Source organism: Hipposideros armiger, unplaced genomic scaffold, assembly GCF_001890085.2.
Source record: "Hipposideros armiger isolate ML-2016 unplaced genomic scaffold, ASM189008v1 scaffold_48, whole genome shotgun sequence".
NCBI classification, from domain to species: Eukaryota; Metazoa; Chordata; class Mammalia; order Chiroptera; family Hipposideridae; genus Hipposideros; species Hipposideros armiger.
Window position 1 is genome coordinate 1,934,901 of NW_017731398.1, and position 21,906 is coordinate 1,956,806.

The window sequence follows — 21,906 nt, forward strand, 5'->3', positions numbered from 1 at the left end:
TGCTATCAACATAGTCTCCATGTCCCCAGCTGTTGAAGGAGATGATGGTGAAGTCTCTTCTTTCAAGAGGCCTGAAGTACAAGGGAGAGAGATTCTGTGTGGGCTGGAGGCTGAGGCAAGGCCAGAGTGTCCTTATAGGCTGAGCAAGAGGAGCCAGTGAGCGGGGACAAGACTGAAGATGTGGGAAAGAAGGGAGGTCCTGGCACTGAAGTGCAGGAGTGAGCCTTGGGGAGGGGAGGAGGGTCCGGGGGAAGGTGAGCGAGTTGAGGGAACTTGCCTGGTGGCTACTTTTTCTAAAAGTATTAATCACACCTTCTGAACATGTGTGAGAGACCGGAGGTGGGGTGAAAGCCAAATCTGAAACACCAGCCTTGGGAAAATCAACGCTGGTGTTTGGGTAGATCCAGAGTCGGGAATGAGCAGGCCAGAGAGCCCCCAGAAGTCTGGGCGCCCCGACCGTGACCAGCACCAGATAGTGGACTGGGGATTCCTGCTGTTCTGCGTGGGCAGCAGAGCCTTCCAGAATCTGATCTCTAGGCACAGCCCATCGGTCTAAAGAACATTCTGCACTCTAACCGGGGCAGATCAGATAACTGTGAAAGGCTCACCGGAGAGCTGTATAAGCCTGAGAAACGAAAGACACAGGGAGCAGCTCCACATGTGCCTTTTCTGTGTTGCCAACTAATTCTCCCAAACATCCTGGGCAGAAAAGCACTGTGCACCCTCTGTGCCAAAGAGGGTGACATCCACATCTCTGTTTCTCATCTCTCAGAAGCCAGCTCCTGGAGAAATGGCTGATTTTCGTCTAGGGCAGGGGAAATACAAGAGGAGCCTAAGCATCTTGTAGTACCAGAAAGTAACACAGTGCTCAAATAAAAGAAATTTAAAAAAGAGCATGGGGTCATGTCAAAGGGACACAGGAGCCAACTGAAAGAGCTTTCAATGGCCAAAGCTGAAAAATGTGAGCAGCAGAATAAATAACACTGTACAGGATTATAATGCAAAATGTAAAATAAATACACATGAGTCCATACTGATATAAAGTGTTAAGTAAGTGGAGAAGAGACCCATCTTTCCTACAGAAGAATTCCAAATAAGTATAGATACTCCCCCCTTCAGGAAGTGGAATTTAACGCCCCCACTCCCCCACCCCTTTGAGAGTAGGCTGGTCTTAGTGTCTTTGTGATTTGCTACTAAAGACCAGAGTATAGAATGGGAAAAACAGTAACTTTACATGGAGAAACCACCTGGCAGACACCACCTTGACCAAGTGATCAAGGTTAACATCACCAGAGATAAGCCATGTTGATATCACATACCCTCTAACAGAAGGCGATAAGATGTGTACTTCACTTGTGTGATATTTTGTCCCTAAACCCATAATCCCAGTCTAATCCTGAGAAACACACCAGACAAATAAATCCACACTGAGGAACAATCTACAAAATACCCACCCAGCTGTCACAGTCATGAAAAACAAGGAAAGACTGAGAAACTGTCACAGACCAGGGGAGACTAAAAAGATGTGATGATGAATTACATTTGGGATCCTGGATTAGATCCTGGGAGAGAAAGAGGAAAAACTGGTGAAGTGCCAATAAAGTCTGGAGTTCAATGCCTTATTATGTTACACGCTCCATGGGAAAAGCCACATAAAGGGTATATGAGAACTCTGTATTATCTTTGCAACTTTCCTCTAAGTCTAAAATTGGTCGAAAATAAAAAGTTTATGAAAAAAGAAAGTAGCCTGGGAGTCCTCTGTCTACCAGTCTTCCAAACTATCTAGTCATTGATCATGTCAAAAAGGTGGGCATGTGGGACCCAGAATAAGTAGCTCATCACGTGACCCCTGGGACTGGAAAACGTTTGCCTAACTCTAAAGCAAGCCATTGAAATCCGTGCTTTTCCATTTTTTTGCCTGCAACCCACAGTAGGAAATACATTTTACACTGCAATCCAGTTCATACTTCAACTTTATCTATAGTTATAGCTACATAAAATGGAAACAAAAGTTATACATAAGTGAAGGTTATACAAAACAATTCTTATCCTCTCGCCTGCAGAGCGTTGACATTTTTCATTCTATTCTATTTTTAAAAGCAATACTGCTCACAGCCCACTAAGTTGGTTTCAGAACCTGTAATCTGTATATTTGTTTCTTTCAACAGCTAAATGAGGCTCACCATGTACATGTATAATGTTATTATTAGTGTTTTCAGATTTCTGATACTGCTGACCAGGGACTTGGAGCATTATTTTCTTCTGACCATAAGAGTTCAGTTCTTTCAACTGCATATGAAACACACGTCTTATTAAAGCCATTAATTAAATGGATAACTATCAGGAATTATACAGCTAGTAGATCATGAAGACTACATAGTAAGATAAAAATTATTTATCTTTTCAACATATATTGATCACCTACTATGCAGCTGATACTGTGCTGGGCATTAGGGGATAAAGTGTGCTCAGCAAAAGAAACAGCTCTTCCATGATGGCACGATAAGACTGGGTAAAAGATACAAATCAAACTGTGATCTGTGTCAATAGAAGGGTCCTAATTTAGGTTGAAAGGGGTTGTCAGGAATGGCCTCTTTGAAGAGACACCTAGGAAGAGGCCTGAAGAACAAAGAGGCATTAGCCAGGGCAAGTGTACAGGGAAGGGGTCCCAGGCAGAGGAAACTGTGCCATGCCTGAGGCGGGAGAGAACTGGGCAGTTCTGAGAAACTAGAAGAAGGCTAGTGTGGTTAGAATGCAGTGAGCTTAGAAGGCATGGAATGAGGTGGGAGAGGTATTAAAGGACCCCGAAGCTGGATTAAGGGTTTGGGATTTATCTAAAGGCACTGACTGACAGGCTGGGGAATGCCATGATATGGCTTACACTTTTTATTTTTTTTAATTATTTTTTTAAAGATTTTTTTTTTAAGATTTTTATTGGTGAATTGGGGGATGGGAACAGCACTGGGGAATTGGGGGAAGGGGGACAGACAAGTCGTTTTATTCTTCAGTCTAGTTGTGGAGGATGTTGCTTCACTGGCCCAAGTTGGCACCATCACTGCGCTCTTCCCGGGCGAGGCAGATCAGTCACTGGCTTCTGGACGGCCGCTCATGGCGGCTGCTGGCCACTCACTGTGGCTGCTGGCTACACATGGTAGCTTATGGCAGCCCACTACAGCAGGGGACTGCAGCCTACGCAGCCGCCGGACCCACAGCAGCCCAGCCCCAGATCAAGCTGCTGTTTAGCATTTTAGCTGTAGAGGGCAGTGTCACTGGCCCTCATATGTGGGATCCGAACCGGGGCCCTTTGGCATCCCAAGCCAGTTCTTAACCATAGCGCCATTCGGCCGGCCTATGGCTTACACTTTTAAAGATCATTGTGGCTTCTGAAAGGAGAAGAGATAAGGAGGCAAGAGTATAAGTACACAGATGAGTTCAGAGGCTCTCGCAGGAGCCCAGACAAAAGATAAGGGTAGAGATGAAGGGCAGTGGGTTACAGATTAGAGATACACACTGGAGGCAGGCTCAGCAGGACTTGGTGATGGACTGGATGTATATTATGATAGCCAAAATTAATCTCAGAAAAATGTTACAGCTGTGCCGTGAGTGTAATTTCATAAAAACTACTAGTATGTATGGAAAAAGCCTAGAAGTATAGAAAATGAAGTTTGATGTGTTGGGACAGCAGAAAGAACATAGGATAAAAAAAGTCAGTAGAGGCTACATCCCAGCTCTGTCACTATCTCTGTGACACGGGAGAGGGGCGGGGACAAGCGTTTTGACCCCTCTGAGCCTCAGTTCTCTCATGTGTAAAATGGGGGGCCCTTGCTGGGCTGTTAGGAAGATTGAGATAATATATGTAAAGTGCTTAGCTCTGTCCCTGGTATGGTACATTCCCAATACTGCAAGTATTATTACAATCACTGGCTATAATGGTGGAACCGGGGTAAAATTTCCATTCTTTACTGTAACTGAATCACTACTGCTATAATGGTATTTATATAGTCAACATTTTAGAGTTTAGTAGTGTTGATTTGAGTATTCTGAAACTGTATGGAAACAATGCACACAATTTCTGCTGGGTAACACTTTGCTAACTTGTGTCCAAAGCTCTCCACAGCTTCAGGGCACCTGAGGGTTGGAGAAGACTATGAGGCATCTCTTTAAGATGACACCAGATCAGTAAGAGACCACCAGCCCCAGCCCCTTCTGTTTCCAACCTAGCCAAGCACCCACACTTAGAAAGGTAAGCTATAAAGGGTTTCCAATGGTCTCTACCATCCAGGGCTTTCATAGGTCTATCTGTTCCAGTGCCTCCGGGGATTCTGACAGCCTTCATTCATTCATTCATTCATTCATTCATTCATTCATTCAACCTTAACTGAGCACCTATTCTGAGCCAGTCTGTGTCCTCAAACAACCTAATAAGCAAAATATAATGTAACTGAGGTATGAAGAAAACTCCATGAGATATTGACTCTGCCTGGGGAAGACTTCAAAAAGAGGCTATCTCAGCGGGACCTTAAAGGACACAGGAGAAAAGACCAGTTCTGGCCAACAGACCAGCCCTTGCTAAGGTGCGGGGCATTAAAGGGCTTGACTCAAACGGGGAATGACAGGGAATGTCCATGTGGCTGGCCAGGTGTGAGAGGTTAAGTTGGGACATCGTGAAAGACCTCGAGGGCACATTAAGGAGTTTGGACTTGATTCTGAGGGCCACAGGGAGCGAGTGGAAGTTCTGAAGTAGGAAGATGGCATGATCAGATTTGCCTCTTAGACCTCCGGCAGCGGTAGGGAGAATGGTCTAGAGAGGCAGGGGCTGAGGCAGGAGAAGTTGGTTAGGAGGAGCTAAGCAGGCCAGGAAGGAGAGGTGGTGTCTGGATCAGCCTCCAGTAAGGGCTGGGAGCCTGGACTTAAGATGGGGAGCCAGGGAGCTCCTGTGATGCAGGGGCCTGGGAGGCTTCAGCTGCTGGACTAGGGACCCATCATCCAACCATCCAACAGCCTTGAGAAGAAGCCGGACCTCACTGGCTGCCTCCTAGAACTCAAAACTGGAAATAAGCATGTGGGAAGCCCAGCCAGCTGCAACTGCCCAGGGGGCATCCAGGTTGTGCTGCCCCTTCCCTGAGCTAGCGCCTGATCATCACCATCGTGGCCCTTTGGGATGAGACAACAGGTGAGTCTCTTCCATTAGACAATGGTCTTCGAGGGCAGGGTCCCTCCCTGGGTTTTCCTTGCTCTATTTGGGTTGCATCCTCAGACAAGCTCTCTTTCTGGCTCTAGTCTCTCATTCCTATCTGCCAAGAAATGACCAAATTCCCCCAAAGTTCAAACCAAAGTCCCAGAATCGAGTTGCACTGTGTCTGACTGTCCTGCGTGGACCAGGGGTCCATCCCTGAGCCAAGCACTGTGGCCAGGGGAATGAAATGCCCCGGTTGGCTTATTCTGGGTCACATGCAGCCCTGGAGTGAGGTGTGGAGGCAGCTTCTCACAGAGGGCCATGGACTGGGGGTAGGGCCAGGGCAGAACCCAGAGGAAAATCAAGGGTTTGGAAAATCAGAGTAAATGGATATGGGGAGGTGCCTCCAAATAACAGATGTCCACTGTAAGCACATAGTTATATCTGTTTCCCAGTGCCTGGTACAGAGCAGATGGATGAATTGTTGGATGACAGATAGTCGAGGACCTAGTAGTCATTCCAAGTTAAGCTATTCCTGGAGAAGAACCTGAAAGGGCCAGTCTCCCCTTGGAGAGCTGAGACATGGGCATAATTCTGAGAACCCAAGGCAGAGAGAGTGGAAACATATGCTTTAACTCAGTCATTCTCCACCTTGGCTGAGGATTAAAATCACCTAGGGAGCCTTGCCAATGCCAGGGCCTCACCTCCAGAGAGAATGATTTAACTGGTCTGGGTGGTGCCCAGGCATCAGCAAGCCTTTAAATTGCCCAGGTAATTCCAGTGTGCGGCCAAGGTTGAAAGCCACTGCTCTAAGCCTCATAGTGCCCAAAGAGAAGCAGATGTGAACTCCAGAGTCCCCCGAGTTTGGGAACTTTTAGGAACAAAAGGGAACACACTCTAGCTCACTGGCTGGGCTTTCTTGAGACTTAGGGCTCTGGAGGGGAACTAAGAAGCCCACCTCCTTGTGGGGCCAAGGAGGTGCCGTATCCCCTCTGAGCACAGGGCAGAAGGAATTAATATAACCCTACAGCTGGCTAGCTCTCGCTGAGGGACTGGCATTATATGGATTCACCGCCTCTGATTGGCAGCAGCAGCAGGGCAGACAGGCGCCTGTTTGTACCTCGGGAGCAGCTGGGATGGGGCAGGCTCAGACAGGTGAGGTGAGACTCCAGAGCCATGTCTGGGGCAGACTCAACAAGACTGAGGAGGAGTTAGAAGATGGTGGAGTCATGTGTGGCACTGAGGTTTCCAACTGCAGACGCTGAGCAGATGGCGATGCCTCTTAAGGATATATGGAATCGCAGAGGGAGGGGAACCGCAGCGAATCAGGAAGGAGAGACAACGAGTGCCATTTTGGACACGCTGAGATGCGGGAATCGGAGGATGGGCAAACAAGAGGAGATGTCTGGGAGGCAGTGAGATGCGGCAAGTATGCAGCGTGGAAGGGAGACGAGGGAGCCATCAGCAAGACAGTCTCTGAAGCCAGCAAGAGCACATAGAAGGAGCAGAGGTAGGGCTGAGAAAGGCATAGATGGGTTCACCAGCAGAGGGGACAGGGAGCCTGTGAGGATGAGAGAGTGGCCATCAGCACCCAGGGACCATACCGTGATAGATGTAGATTAACCCTCTTGTGGCTTGATTTAGCTAAAATCAAATATCTTTTTTTTTTAACAAAGGAAATAACCCTTTACCAGAAAACTAAAAGCAAAACAAAAACAAACAAACAAACAAAAGGCAAACCACACAAAATAGACACAAGTGGGTTTTCAATGCATTTTCAATGTAGCAATATTTACTGAACGCCTACTAAGTGCCAGACTAGCCCCAGATGGCTCGGCTGGCATGGTTAGCTTATCAGATACACAGCCCTCTCCTCCTCTCTTCCCCAGCCCCATCTGGGAGGCCACAGAGGCTCTGGTTCCTAGTATCTCTGCCTCCAATAAGGCTCAGCTCACCTACCAGCTGTCCTAAGTGAGGTCCCCCTACAAATCTGGGGTCCTCATGGCAGGTACCACCTTTCCCGAAAGCCAACTGTCCCACACCAGCAGCCCAGCAGGTTTCTGGCCGTCTGTTCCACAAAGCCCTTGCCTGAGCTGCTCCGAGGCCCACCGCCAGCTCTTCCCCAGCTCCTGTGCAGGGCAGAGAGGCATGATCTGGCAGTCGGCCCACCTTTTCTGGCCATGTCTAACCATCTCCAACAGCTCTCTCCTCATGGCTCGCTAGGAGTCTCCTCTGTAACTTCAGAGTTATAATACCAGAAGAGTTAGCAGAAAATCACTTCAAATCAAGACAATATCTCTCTGCTCCTTCAAAGCAAGAGGCCTCACCATCACCACCCATCCAGGGAGACTTCCCTGTCACCATTTTCTTTACGATTCCTCATCCCTCATGCCCCCAGGAAACACTTCCACACACAGACTGGTTGGTAGTGTGAGGGCTGCCTCTTCAGCAGACTCCTCTCTTTAGAAATGTGCTTACTATTACTTATAATCTATTGTTTTCTTCCCATGTGCCATCACTTTCATTTGCATAATTCTCCAAACTATCAATTCTTTACCTCCTTCAAAACACAAACGTTGTCTGGGTGTTTGGTTTACTTTACTTGAGTATCCCTTTAAATTCAGGTATTTCTTTACATTTGCTGGCCTATCACTTTATAAATGTCTTCCTCAGATGGCTGTGGGTGCACTGTCTCCTGAAAAGTTGCGTTCTTTTCCTAACTGTGGGAAAATATACATACCACAAAATTTACCATTTTAACCATTTTCTAATGTACAGTTCAGTGGAATTAAGTACGTTCATACTGGTGTATAACCACCACCCCTATTCATCTCCTGAATTTTTTTGTTATCCCAAATCCGAACAAGTTATTCAATGCCCAGAAAGAAGGGACATGCTTAATTTATTTTTTATTCCTTATTCTCCATGTAGTATGTGCTCTATACTCTTGGCTGATTAGAGCAGATAAGAAATTTAACATAAAAGCTACCTAAGGGGCACCAAGAGCCCACCAAACTGCATCTTCTAAAATCATTTCTTATTACAACAAGAGGGGGGAAGGCTGATCCAAGAAAAGTGAGAAAACACATATATATTTACTCTAGTGGGGCCCACATCTGCCTGTGGCCTGGGCTTGGCCAGTGGGGATAGGAGTCCAGAGCCTTGAAGGAGATGAGGATGAGGAGGATGAGACCTTCGTCCCTTCTGAGACAACATGAGACTCTTACAGAGCCCAAGTCGGGCCCAATACACAACTGACAGGAGACAAAAGCACTTGGAGGAAAGGACTGAGCCCATTACTACTGAGGAAGATCCCATGGATGACTAGAGCTGTGTCTCCCCAAACTTGCGTCATCGTAGAGATCATGGGGCACTTACAACGCAGACCAATTCAGTCCTTCTGGGGTGGGTATGGGGCTCTGCACGTGTAGTATGTGTCTACAGTGATTCTTATGAAAGACACATTTGGGGAGAATGAACTAGAGTGTTCCATCAGCAAGGTAGGGCCAATCCAGCCACCTGGGGCTGTGCAGGTAAAGCTCCCCACCAGACTGACTTCATGGAAGGAAAGGAGTCAGACCACTGGGCTGTGTTCCCTGGACCTGCGCACAGGGCTATATACAGCCTCTTGCTTCTGCATCTACTGCCGGAGGCCTTGGATGATCCCACGTTCTGGCAGCCCTGACCCCTGGCGTGGTTCCCCACAGTTGAGGGATGACAATGAGATGTGGTCTTAATTTAGAACAAAAGAGCCAGGTATTCATCAGCCAGGTATTAATTAGGGAATGACCACAGATAGCTGGTGACATCATATTCTGCCTTTGGATCCAGCTGGGTCATGGTATGGAAACAAGTCGGGAAGCTTCTATCTACAAATCTGAGGTCAGTGTTTACACAGGGAGACACTGGATACCAGCACTACCATGGGAGCTGAAATTTCACCTTGGGGCCCTTCTGATACAAGCCAGCCAAATGGAGCCTGCGAGGCTCTTTCACGTTCAGGTTGCTCCAGTGGGCCCCCGACTAACACGACCACCCACTCCCGACAGCCACCCAGGATACAATGGATCAGAGCAGGTTATGGAAAACAGGCTAGACATTCGGTGTCTTCCTTTTAATAAAGGCAGTAAGGCTTTGTTTTAATTTAAAATGCAATTCCTGAAACGGTTCCTTATTTATCTTTACTCCAGGATGTTTAGATCAAGCAGTATTTCCAGGGGTATCAAAAGGTGTTATGTAGCAGGGAAAGGTTCCATACTTAATAGATTTGGAAAATATTGGGCTAAACAAAGTGAAATAAATTTCTGTACTATTTTTTTTAAAAACCTCTAATATGTCAATGTAGACTTAGGAAACTTTAAGAAGTTAATACTATGTAATATATTTTCTAAGTTAAATGAATTGATTAACAATGAAACCTTAAGTAGTTTTCCACAGGACACATTTTGGGAAATGCTGAAATAAAGGATACTATCACCCAGAGCCAATCTGACCTATAAGAAAGATGCAGTTGCTACTTTGCTTGCTCTCAGGTGAATATCGCCTCCCTCAGAGGCACTGCTCTCTATTGCCACAAAAATCACTTTTTAGGGTTAAGCAGTAGGACACAGCAGTTAAGTGAGCAGGCTGTCTAGATTCTTACCCGGGCTTCCCCACGGGTCAACTTTAGGCATGTCATCTAACTGCCCTGTGCCCCAAGTTCCCCATTGGGCCTCCTCTCAAAGGCCTGGAGAGGATTAGATAAAGGCACACACTGAGTCACGATGTATTGCTAAGCAATAGAGGCACTGTCTCCTGAAGGAGGGTGGGTCCTCCAGCCCACTTCTAGTCGTCACTTTAGAAGGGACAGCGCACCTGGCACTGGGAGTATAGCAGAATTGAGGGGCAAAGGAAAGGAGTAAGAATAAACCATATAGTGCCATTGTGCTAAAGCTCAGAGCATGTGGGGGGCAATAGAAGGTATAGGTCAGGGCGATAAAGGGGGAGTTCACTGACATGTGGAGAAAGGGGAAAGAGGAAAATAAAAGAATCAAGTCAACCTGTAACAGGTGATATAGAAACATATACTGGGTCAATAAGTGCATTATAAACACAGAAAAGAAAAAACACGGAGGAAAGAAAGAAAAGAGTCAAACCTCAGAATTTCTTTTGAAACAATGTTCGCTGTAACCTGTGAGGCCCTTGCCCCCTGACTCTCTATGATACCAGTCTGGACAAGGTGGAAAAGTTATTTACCAAGGAGTCTCCAGAGAGAGAAAGGGGGTCATCCAGGACCATATTAAACAGAGATGGGGAAAAGTTAAGAAACTAATAACTACAAAGGAGAACGGTGAGGTCCTTGCTGGGGAGCTCCAGGGGCCTCTCCAGTCAGGAGCTCCATCATCTCACAGGCATTTTGTGACTGCCATCTCCTGCCAAACAGCAATGTGGGCAACCATAGGCAAAGGAGTTCCTCAGAAATGATTCAAGAAACATGTGAGTAGGAAGGGAACTTTAATAGCATGTTGTCCAACTTCAGTCATCTTCAGATAAGAAACTAACTTCCTCAAGATCTATTATGGCTAAGGATGAAATTACCAGGTCCGTTCTGGGAAAACTAGTTCAGTTTCTTTAAAACCACAAAGCAACAAGTCAACTCTAAAAAGCATATAATTATGGTAAAATTGACGTGATATAAAATTCACCACTTTAACCATTTTAAAGTATACATTACATGTCAATTATATCTCAATCAAAAACAAAACAAAGAGTACAATTCAGTGGCATTTTGTACATCACCACTATCCAGTCCCAGAATATTTTTATCACCCAAAAGAAAACCCCATACCCACTTAGGCAGTCACCACCCCCCCATGCCCTCTTTCTCCCAGCCCCTGGCTACCAGTAATCTGCTGTCTGTCTCTACAGATGTATTTTTGTTATCACCAAAACATTCAACAGGGTTTAAAATTCAAAAGGTACAGAGGAGTTTTCAGTGACAAGCTTCCCTCCTTCCTCTTGTCCCTAGCACACAGCTCCCTCTCCAAAGGCATTCAGTCTCTTACACGTCCTTCCAGAGGTTAAAGCTTCCTTTCCCCCATCTTTACCCAAATGGTAGCATCCCATACACACTGTTTTGCAGTTGGCCTCTTTTCACTTAGGTTATCTTGGGGCTCGTTCTATAACAGAACAAAAAGAGCTCCTTCCTTTTTACAGCTGCATAGTATCCCGTTATTTCAGGCTGCTTCGCACACTGTTGTAAGAGCTTGGAGGTTACAGAAACGAATTAATTCGGTCCTTTCCCCAGCTAGATCAGGATCTAAAAAGTACTTTGTTTTGATAAAGGCGGGGAAAAGGACAAACCAGAGGCTTCGACTTCAAGGCTGACCATAACGTCAGCTCTCCTCACAGCCGGCACTTGGAAAAGAAAAGGGATCTAAACTGAAGGGTTCTGAGATTTCTCTGGGGATCAGCCAGGCATCGGCGGCAAAAGTTGCAGCAAATGCTGCTCTCTTCCACCTTTCCCTCTACAAAATAACTGACCATGTCACTTGTTTCCTCTCTTCCTTCTTTCCTGATTACAAAGGAAAGGGACTCTCACTGGGGGGAATTTAGATAATACGCAGAGAAGCAGAAATTATCCATAGCTGTTTGTAAGCATTTTTAACAGCTGCTTGAAACTGTATTGCTTTGATACACCACAAGTTACTAAATTCTCTCCCCATTCACTTTTGCATTCCGGGAACTGAAATCACAGCAGATTTTATTTTAAGGAGACAAGGAAACATCTAAGTGCATACACTAAATGAGATACGTGGGATCCTTTATGTCCAGTGCCTGGCATGTAGCAATTACTCGATTAACAGTGGTGGTAGTAGTGTTCAAATTTTGATATAGCAGTTTTCACAGGACTACTGCAAAATTTTTGCATCTCTATTCAAATCAGCCAAGTTGGGAGTGTTTTACCTTGGGTCTGATACCCGGTGAGGAAGAAGAGGGGGAACTAACATGTTTGTCATTGCTTATAATCATAATCCAGGAGGTAGACAATAATAATCATTATAATCTGATTTTAGAAGTGAGGAAACCAAGCCTCTGTCTTGGCTAACGTCACTCAAGTTGGTCTGCATCTAAAGCCAAAGCCCTTTCCACCTAAGAATGCTACCGATCTCTGTACAGTAAAAGCTCCCACCACCTGTGTGGGAGGGCAGGGTCTTACCCACCACTAAGGAAAACAGTCAACCCTCACCAATGCCTAATTGGATTTGCTGAAATCTGAAGAGGCACGCATTTCTCCAGGTGAGCTGGGATCACAACTCACATTCCGATTATGACAGAGATGATATTACACAGGAGTCCCTGAGGGAACTTGGGAGAAAAGAAGGAATAAAGGGCCCTGTAATCTGTCCTAAGGGAAATGGAGCAGCTTTGGAGTCTTTCTCTGAAGAGTATTCAGCAGAAGAATGGCCCGTCTCTGTCTTCCATATCTAAAGTCCACATGCCTCTCAGGGTCTTACTTTGGGCAATCCATCATGTGTGTGTGTACACACGCTTGTTGGAGATTCGCCACCTTCAGTAAATTTCTCCTGATTAATGCCACTTTGCTCTGTTTTTTTTTTTCCTCATTCTGAAGTCTCTTCATACTCAGGTATCTAGTTGGAATTACCTTTTCCTTGACTTCACTAGGTTATCATGTACTACTTTCTATAATGCACATGCTATAACTATCTTCCGCTTGACTCTTCAATTAGATCTTAAGATTTGTATTCCACATTTTTTTGCATTATCTCCACTCCCCCAACATTAATCTGAGAATTATACTGGATATTGATAAATGCTTGTGGAGTGAAAAATAATTAAGGTCACAAATGCTCAGAGAGTCTTTAGGGTTTTCTCCAGAATTCTATGTGAAGAGAAATACTAAATAAATGACTAAACTTTGGGTTTAGTTTACCAAAATGAGCAAATTAAAGTGAAATGTTAATGGGAAAAAAGTGATTTTGGCTACAGAGAATACTGTGCTTTCAGCTCATTTCTACCAAGTTGGGGTTTAGTCATAGGGAGGTTGTCAAACGCCTTTCTGAGAAGCTCTCAAGGCACATGTGCCCTTGGAGGGAACATATGGAAGCCACCAGTGGATGCAAAGGGGGTGCCTGTGATACTTGGATACAGTGTCTGCCAATGTTCCCAATCCTTTAGGAGGATTCACCTTCATCTGACTCACTTTCTTCAATGTTTACTTTTATATTTGCCAACTGTTAGCAATGGCGTTTCAACTGCTCTGATCATCTGCTGGGGAAAAACTTCTAGACGATGTCACGATTTTTGGAACCTCAAATTACATAGTTTTGGAGTTGGAGAGCGTAGAAATCAGCAAGTCTAATTCCCTCATTCACATGTTCACAAAGAAAGCCTTTTTCACCTGCGTCGGGTGTGTCAGCCCCACTGCGGGGTGCTGGAGATGAAGAGACATCATACAAGGTCCCTGGACTCCTGGCACTTACACTCCAACAGGAAGATGGACATGAAAACAGATAGATTCACAGGAGAGGAGCTGGGTCTATATATACGTTTGAGTGTTTACGAGTGGAGGAGAAAGTAAGTGAGAAAAGATTAGTCAAATATAAAACTGGAGAGGTAAGTAGGGGCCAGATCAATAAACATTTATGGAGCACCAACCATATACTAGGTTGCCAGACTCTATGCTAATTGCCAAAGTTGTGAAGCACAGCCTTACCCTCAAATAGTTCAAAATTTAGGTGGACGTAAACAAATTACACTACATTGTGATAAGTATATGATTATATATGCTACAGATATAAAGGAAAAACCAACCACTTCTACTTGGAGGACGAGACAAAGAGTATTGGTGGTGTATTAGGAAGGGCCACCTGAAGATAATGCAATAGGCTAAGACTTACCAAGTGGACCAGAGTGGGGAGGACACTGCAAACAGAAGGAACAGCACGTATAAGCACAACCTGAAATCTTCTGGGAACTTAAAGCAGTTTGATATAGCTGTGCATTTACCTAGGGAGAATGGCAGGAGGTGAGGCTGCACAGATAGGAGAGCACTAATCTTAAAGGGCTGTAATTCTATACTGAGGAGCTTAGAGTGTATCCTAGAAGCAATTAGGAACCACTGGAAGATGGACAGATCCAGGGGCAGATGTAATCAGGTTTGTGATTTATTTATTTATTTTTTATGGTTAGTTTCAGGTGTACAGAACAATGCAATAGTTTTCCTTTTCACCCTTTGCACAGAAAACAACCCCCCTCCCCATCTACTGCCCTCCCATCCCCGATATCATACTTATCTATTACAATTCCATTGACTACATTCCTACACTATACTCCACGTCCCATGACTATATATATATGTAATTATATTTGACATACAATATTATTCAACATCAGTTCAGAAATACAGTGTGGTGGTCAGGCCTCTATACCAACTATGAAGTGGTCTCCCTAACAAGACATGGGTCCATCTGGCCCCCTAAAAAATATTTACAACATTATTGATTATATTCCCCAGACTGTCTTTTCTATCCCTAAGGCCATATTGTAGTTACCAATTTGTATTGTCTCGTTCCTTCCCCTTCTCCTTCATCCCCACTCCCTCCCAACTAGCAACCATCAGTTTTTCCTCTCTCTCTCTGAGACTATTTCTGTTTACATTTCTCATTTATTCACGTTTGTGTTTTAGAAAGAACCTCCTCTGAGCTGGCTGGGAGATATACAAGAACTGGTTATATTATCACCTATTCTTTTCTGTATGTTTCAAATTACTTCAAGAACAACACTCCGCTAGAAGGGTGGAGAAGGGTCTGGAGGGGAGCAAAGCTGGCTGCAGGGGTTGGAGGTTATCACCATGGACTGTATGAGAAGGGAGGAGAGTGAGAACTAAGAGTGGGGAAGGAAGCAGAGGAGAGAACACACAGAAGAGATGGTCAGGTGCTGAAGTCTGCAGCACTTGGGGAGGGGCGGGGTGGGGTGTGGGGGATGAGAGAGGGAGGAGGAGTCCAGGATGACTGTGAGGTCTCTGGTGTGGGTAACTAGGAGGATGCATTCTCCTGAAATGGAGATAAAGAGGCAGATGAAGGTGTTCAGGAAGAAAGATGAGCTCACATTTAGACACCTGCTGAAGATGCCTGTTGGACATCCAGATACAAACTTCTAGTAGGCAGCAGTATTTAAGTGTCTGGAGCTGAGGTATGATGGATGGCTGGAGGTATCTATTGTTGAGTCATCAGCACAGAGCTTGAAGCTGAAGCCATAGAAGAGACTGAGTCTGCACAGGCAACACAAGGAGCGCAGAGAGGGCCATGGGAACACCCACATTTAGGGACAAGCAGGGGAATGAGGAGTCAGCCAAGGAGATGGACATAGAGAAGAAACAGTGACACGACACAGGGCAGAGGAGAATCATGAAAAACTTGGAAATAAAGTGAGAAGAAGGTTTAAAGAAGAAAGGAAATAGAGTACCCAATGCTGTACAGGTATTAAGTAAACTGAAGATTTCAGACAAAGACACATTGAATTTGGCCCTGGGTCAACTTTGTCTCAGTGAACTTTGCTAGGTGGTTTCGGTGACGTGTCAGGGGCAGAAACCTGACTCCAGTGAATAGGAAGGGGGAACACTGCAATACTGCAGGTCTAGAGTACTCTTTGTAAGAAACTCCCCACGTGGGGAAAGGAAATCTGAGATATTTACAGGAGGACACAGGATTGAGGACAGAGTATCAGTTTTATTTTGAGACTGGAGAAACTCGAGCAAGCTCACATTGTGGTGGGCGTGTGTGTGTGTGTGTGTGTGTGTGTGTGTGTGTGTGTGTGTGTGTGTGTGTGTGTGTGTGTGTGTGAAGCCAGTAAGGCGGGAGAGTTGAAAATAGAGAGAAGATAGAAGTAATAACTGCAGAAGCAATGTCCCGAAGAGCAGTGACCAAAGAAACACAGCAGCAAGATTGGAAGACAAAAGTGAACAGAGGCAGAAAGAGGTCAAACTGTAGGTGTGGGATTAGAAAATCAAGGGAATTGATGCAGAAGCCTCAATTTTATCTGTGAAATAAGAAACTCAGTGAAAAATCTAAGGGCCAGAGAGGTGGTGATTTGCACAACTCCTGGTTTGCAAACCGGCCCCCTACAGGGAGGGCAAGAGGAGATGGAAGGAAGAGGCAGAACACTCCAGGTTGGTAGGTGGCATTTTTAACAGGCAAGGGAACTGACATACGAGGCTTGTCTTGAGCAACCACAAGACGAGCAGATTTCCATACCACCTGCCAGAATCTGAAACATTTACACAGAGGCTTTAACTGGGGTAAGTCATGTATTCAGTCCAGATGGTCTAAACAACACCTTACTCTCTCAAGGATGCATCTTTGCACATGGAATGGCTCTGGCTGTGGGGACGGCGGGCAAAACGTACCTTCCAATGTCAGGGGAGGGGGTGAGGAGCCTTAGATTGCTCAGGTCCAGCTTCCCAGTCACCCTGCAGCCCCATCCTCTCAACGATCTCCTCCAGCAATAACCCACAGGGAGTAAGTCAAGTGTCTGGACTCCTTGCCTGGTGTTCTTTCCATTCCCTATGCGATACTCACTCACAGTAAAGATACTTGCATGACTTGAACTTTTGTTTTTAAATGGGGCTTTTTGTACCTTTCTTTCGAAACATTACTCAGCAAGGCTGGCTTCACACAAGTGTGAACAAGCCACCTGTCGCCAAGGGCAATAAGCTTGCCAAGACCATGGACTGAGACCCAGAAGACTTACTCTCTTAAAATGGGGAAGATAGCAGAAGTTCACCCTCAGATAAGGGTCCTGACTTATGCCACTTTCGAGTGCTTAGAAAATGTTTATAACACTCAAACTGTGAAAGATATTTCTGTAAAATTACCTAGAGGGGACAGTAGTAGGGCGGAAGGAATGGTTGGGAGTCAATTCTGGACAAGTCTCTGGGCCTCTGCACAGTTCCAAGGTCCCTTCTAAGTGTAACACACACTGATGAAGAGGTGGATAGGACTAAGACACTGAAGTAGATTACTAGAACCAGCCAATGGAGCATCCAAAGCAGCCCAAAAAATTAAGGAAGGATCCCACAGATGAGAGCCATCCTTCAGCCTTGGATGGACCCCGCCTAGAAACAGGCAGATATTGTTCAACTCGAGTCCAAATCACTTCCACTTAGAAAACATAGTCTGTGCCATTATTTATGTAACAAACACCAGGAAAAAGGAGAGCAAATACCTTCATATCACCATCATAGATTCTAGGATTAGAAAAGACTTTGGTCCCAACCCATTAAACCCAATTCACAGGTTTTTCTTCCCTGAGACTACTCATCTTTCCTTCTCCTGCGATTTCTTCACTGATATCAACTGGTTTCTATGGTAAACAGTCATACTCATATAGCAAAGAAACTTGTAACTAGCATTGGCTTGCTTCCTGCACTCTCCTGAAAAAATCCCCTACACAAAGGACTCCTTATGTGGGAGGATGGCACTGAGGTGGAAAACTGGATTAAGATCTTGTAATCGCTGATCAAAACAATTCCATGTAATTAAAGCCACAGGAGTACAGATGTGAACCTAACCCAATGCCTCACGTAACTTGAAATGTTTTCTTAGAGACAAAACATTATGTAACATAACTCTAATTATCATTAGCAATCACATATATTTCTTCATTTGAACCTAAAGCACTTTATATGCAATAATTAATTCTTACAATAACCTTATGAAGCTGAGAAGTAGCAAGGGTTATTACTCCCATTTTGCGAAGATACAATCGGGGCAGAGAAATATGATGAGATTTGCCCAGATCAGAAAAAGTGAGTGGAAGGCTGTCATATTTCAATTCTTGTTTAGGAACTTATTGAGTTCCAACCATGTGCTTGGCTCTATGAAGACAGTCAGTGTGTTGTTTGTGGATGGAGTGGCGTGGGGAGGTGGGGGTGGAAAGGGGAAAGTACTTTGAATAACCCACTACAAAGACAGAAAAACGATTTGCGACTTTGTGATTCCAACTCAAGCTACAGGCACAGAAATTCAATTTTGCCACTGGGCACAGTCTAGGAACTACAAACGAAGCTACATCTGCCTTGTCTCAGAAATGAGAGCTACTCCTCTACTTATTTTTGAAGGGAACAGAAATTAAAAATAAAGAAAGTATTCAATTTTTATATTCCTGATAGGAGGGGAGAGAGTGAGGGATTCCACCTTCTAAGGAAATGGGCTGAGATGAAAACTATACACTCATACATTCCCTGATGATGCTATCCAAAGTAGCAGCTTGTTACCCCTTGTCTCCTTGCCCTAATTATTCATCATAGCCTTCACAGTCACTTTTCTCATTGTCAGTCTCCCCCACTAGCATGTCAGCTCCACAAGGGCAGGGCTTTTATCCATATTCATTGATGTTTTCATGGCCGAGAACAGTGCCTGGCATGTAATAGGTATTCAAAAAATATTTGTTAAATCAACGAAGAATGCCTGAAGGTTATAGTTCCAGTTCTGTCACTGATCAATTTTGTGACTGTGGAGAAGTCATTTCATCTCCTGGGGCAATAGTTTAAAAAAAAAAAAAAGCATTCAACCACATAATCCTTTTCAATGCTTTGACAGTGTGATGTCATGTATACTCGTACAATGAACAAGGCGAAACGTGGTAATTGGAAGCTAGAGTGGAGTGGGTAACTGTCACATTTCCTCTCTGCCCAGCACCTTTTGAATACCCTCTTCTGGTTAGAGAATATACTACCTTATGAGTCCTGCCTCTCCAAGGAGAAAACAGAAGCTTACTTACCCAGCCTTCCTTTTAGCTGAGGATCAGCCATATGACTTGGGTTCTGCCTAGGCAATGCACGTACCTTCAAGACATTTCTTTTTTAAAGAGGAAAAATGTAAGGAGACGGGTACCTTGCGGAGTTCACTTCCTGGTGTGAAAGCTGCAAGGGCAGAGGTCTTGCCTTCCAGTGGTCCCCATCAACCGTGCAGAGGAAGAGTCCGGATTGCGCAGCAGCAGCAAAGTTGTTTAACGTGGCTAAAGATTTGTGGAGTAGGGAATGAAAAGGAGAAAACTTTTTCATTGAGGGAAAAGCAAGACTTTTGGAAGCATCACAGACTTGATCCAAATCCTGCTGCCACTTACCAGCTGTGCCCTTGAATAAATTATATGCCCTCTTGAGCCTCACTTGCACCATCTTTAAAATGGTCATTGTTCAAGGTCACTCATGGCCTCTGAAAGCAGGATTCGCTCGATGCCAGGATTCCCCAGGGACTTCTGCTGGTGTGTTTTGCCTCTAGATCATTGAGTCAAAGTGAGGCTTAAAATTATGAATAAAATTAGGTTAATTTATAAAGTGGCTAGAAGATAAAACAGAAGTATAACACTAATAATAGAGACAGTAAAGTCAACTAACAAACGGTAATCTTTCCCATATGTATCAACAGGCCCGAGGACATTACTTCCAGCGGAATAACATAATTGATGCTATAACAACGACCTTTAGTTGCCAAAAATTAAATTATGGCCCATATACTGTGATTATGGCAGAGAAGTAAGTATTATATTTTATGTACATTTCCTCAAAAGTGGTTCCAATAAAAATGTTTTGGTATTTAAAGGCTAAGTGTCAGTTATCTGGAAAATATCTTTTCATGGAACAGATTATCTTCTGATGATGTCATAAAGTGAGATGTAATAACTGATAAAATATCGGAATATGAGAAAACAATATGGACAAAAATAGTTTTGTTTGAAAATTGGCTTGAATACCTAGAATTCTTCATAGAAACTCTCAGAAGCCTAGTAGCTCCCAAGTGCTATTTATGAACTTAAAGAGACAAAATTCACTCTTTTCTGTGTAAGCCCTCATTACCTAGAAATAGTACCATAATAAAGTCAAAGGAAACCAGAAAGCTGGCCTTCAATAACTCTCCTTTTCCCAAATATCCTGTTACCTGATACCAGGTGGGAAGGCATCTTTCTGAGTTTTTCAGTTGTCACATTGCTACTCATGTATTTATTCCAATTGTCTTCTTCAAGTTTATATTTCCTACTCCTGCCTCCCAAATATGGGTATTTCCTGAGGCGTAGGCCTTGGCCTTCTGCTCTTCTCTATAAATACTTTCTTCCTGGGGAACTATCATATACACTGATTATTTCAATGGTTGTTTCTTCATGGATGACTCACACATTTACATATTTAGGCAGAGTCTCTATGTCTCTTCCGCATTAGTCCTGTATTTCGAACAATCCCCTAAAAATTTCCTTTTGCGTAGCTTGCCATCTCAAATTCTATAAATCTTTTTGAGCTCTGGAGCTCATTTTTGCTTTAAAACCAACTCACCCTTACGGCTATCTCTTTTCAGTCCCCATTTCCCAGGCTTAAGGAATTGGGAGTCTTCCCTGATTCTTCTAAGCCTTTTCTCCCATCATCCACTCAGTTCCTAAGGAGGGCACTATTCAGTTATTGTACCCTTGCCCTTTCTGCGCTCACCTATCCTCCTCAACACCAAGGCTGTCATATCTGTCCATCCACACCACCCTACACACTTTTGCTAGGTTGATGTGTCTAAAACGTGGCTTGGAACCTTCACAGTTCCATCGCTCATTCCACAAACATGTACTGAGCGCTTCCTTTATACAAAGCGCCGTGTTGCCCACTCCAGGGGGTAGACATGAAATCAGACACCGGTCGGCTTATAAGCTAATAGGGGGAAAGGCGTGTGCGTACATCACTTTAGTCCTATGTTAGAGAGCGGTGGTAACGGAAAGACTCCATGGCGTATTCGTGTTATGGGCTTTGGGGGCAAGAAAGGGGAACAGCAGAAAATAAAAAAAGTTAGGGTTTTGAATCCCAGTAAATAAATTTGGCCTTTAATCTACAGGCAACAGGGAGCCAGTGAAGAGTTTGGATCAGGACTGTGCTTGCAGGTGACTGAACCTATGGCAGCTGCATGTAGGATGGACTGGTAGGAAAGTGGTGCTAGAGGAAGGCAGCGGTGAGAAAGAAAACGCCGTTGGAGGATGGGAATGGGAACTTGGGCCAGGCGGAGGAGGCAGTGGGGAAGGGGACTGGATGAAAGTCAGAATTACTGGGGCGGGGGGGGGGGGGGGGAACGACACATCAAATTAATGTCATAAAATGTAGACATTGATGTTTCCACGCTGGAAACGGGTGGTAGTACTAACAAAAAAACGGGTGCACAGTCCGGAAAGCAATTTGGGAGGGAAGACGCCAAGTTATTTCTTGGATGCTCAGCGTAGATACACCTGCAGGGCATTCGAGAAGAAACGGCCACGACTCTTGGAGGTGGCTGGGGACTGACGACTGAAGCTGGGGCAGATAGGGGGTGTGTTTCGGCAAAAACACGTACAATATGGTCTGTGGGACTCTTACTACCGAGGCCGGTCCTGGCAGCAGTGAAAGGACCAGCGTCTCTGAAGGAGCCCCTCAGGGCCGGCTCTCGCCTCGCGTTCTCCACAGGCTCCGGGAGCGCGCGGCCGGAAGCAGCCTTTCCCATTCTTCTCGGCACGCTTCCGGAACTTCCGTCCCTGCCCGTCAGCAGCTCCCCGTCCAGGGGACTTCACATCTATGGTGGCGTCTTTCCCTGCACAGGTGCCAGGCAGGCTGAAACCGCACTGAGGACACCACCTCACCTAAGCAGGCCGCCGGCGTCGCCCCAGCGCCCGAGGCACTGGGAACGCTCCCCACGCCGAGCCCTAGATATCGCGAGGCTTGAGAGGCC

The 21,906-nt window shown here is 45.1% G+C and overlaps 1 protein-coding gene across 4 annotated transcripts in view; it reads right to left on the reverse strand.

Annotated features, from left to right (window-relative positions):
• Window positions 1–21,872, reverse strand: part of HOMER2 (homer scaffold protein 2) — a 104,549-nt gene extending 82,677 nt beyond the window's left edge. For all 4 annotated transcript variants that reach the window (XM_019640045.1, XM_019640046.1, XM_019640044.1 and 1 more), the window contains exons 1-3: window positions 21,535–21,872; window positions 19,304–19,478; window positions 19,072–19,195 (exon numbers count right to left, since the gene is read on the reverse strand). In XM_019640045.1, the coding sequence (XP_019495590.1) occupies window positions 19,072–19,195; window positions 19,304–19,370 (191 nt within the window). In that variant the 5' untranslated portion in view covers window positions 19,371–19,478; window positions 21,535–21,872. The remainder of the gene's footprint in view (window positions 1–19,071; window positions 19,196–19,303; window positions 19,479–21,534) is intronic.
• Window positions 21,873–21,906: the final 34 nt, after the last annotated feature.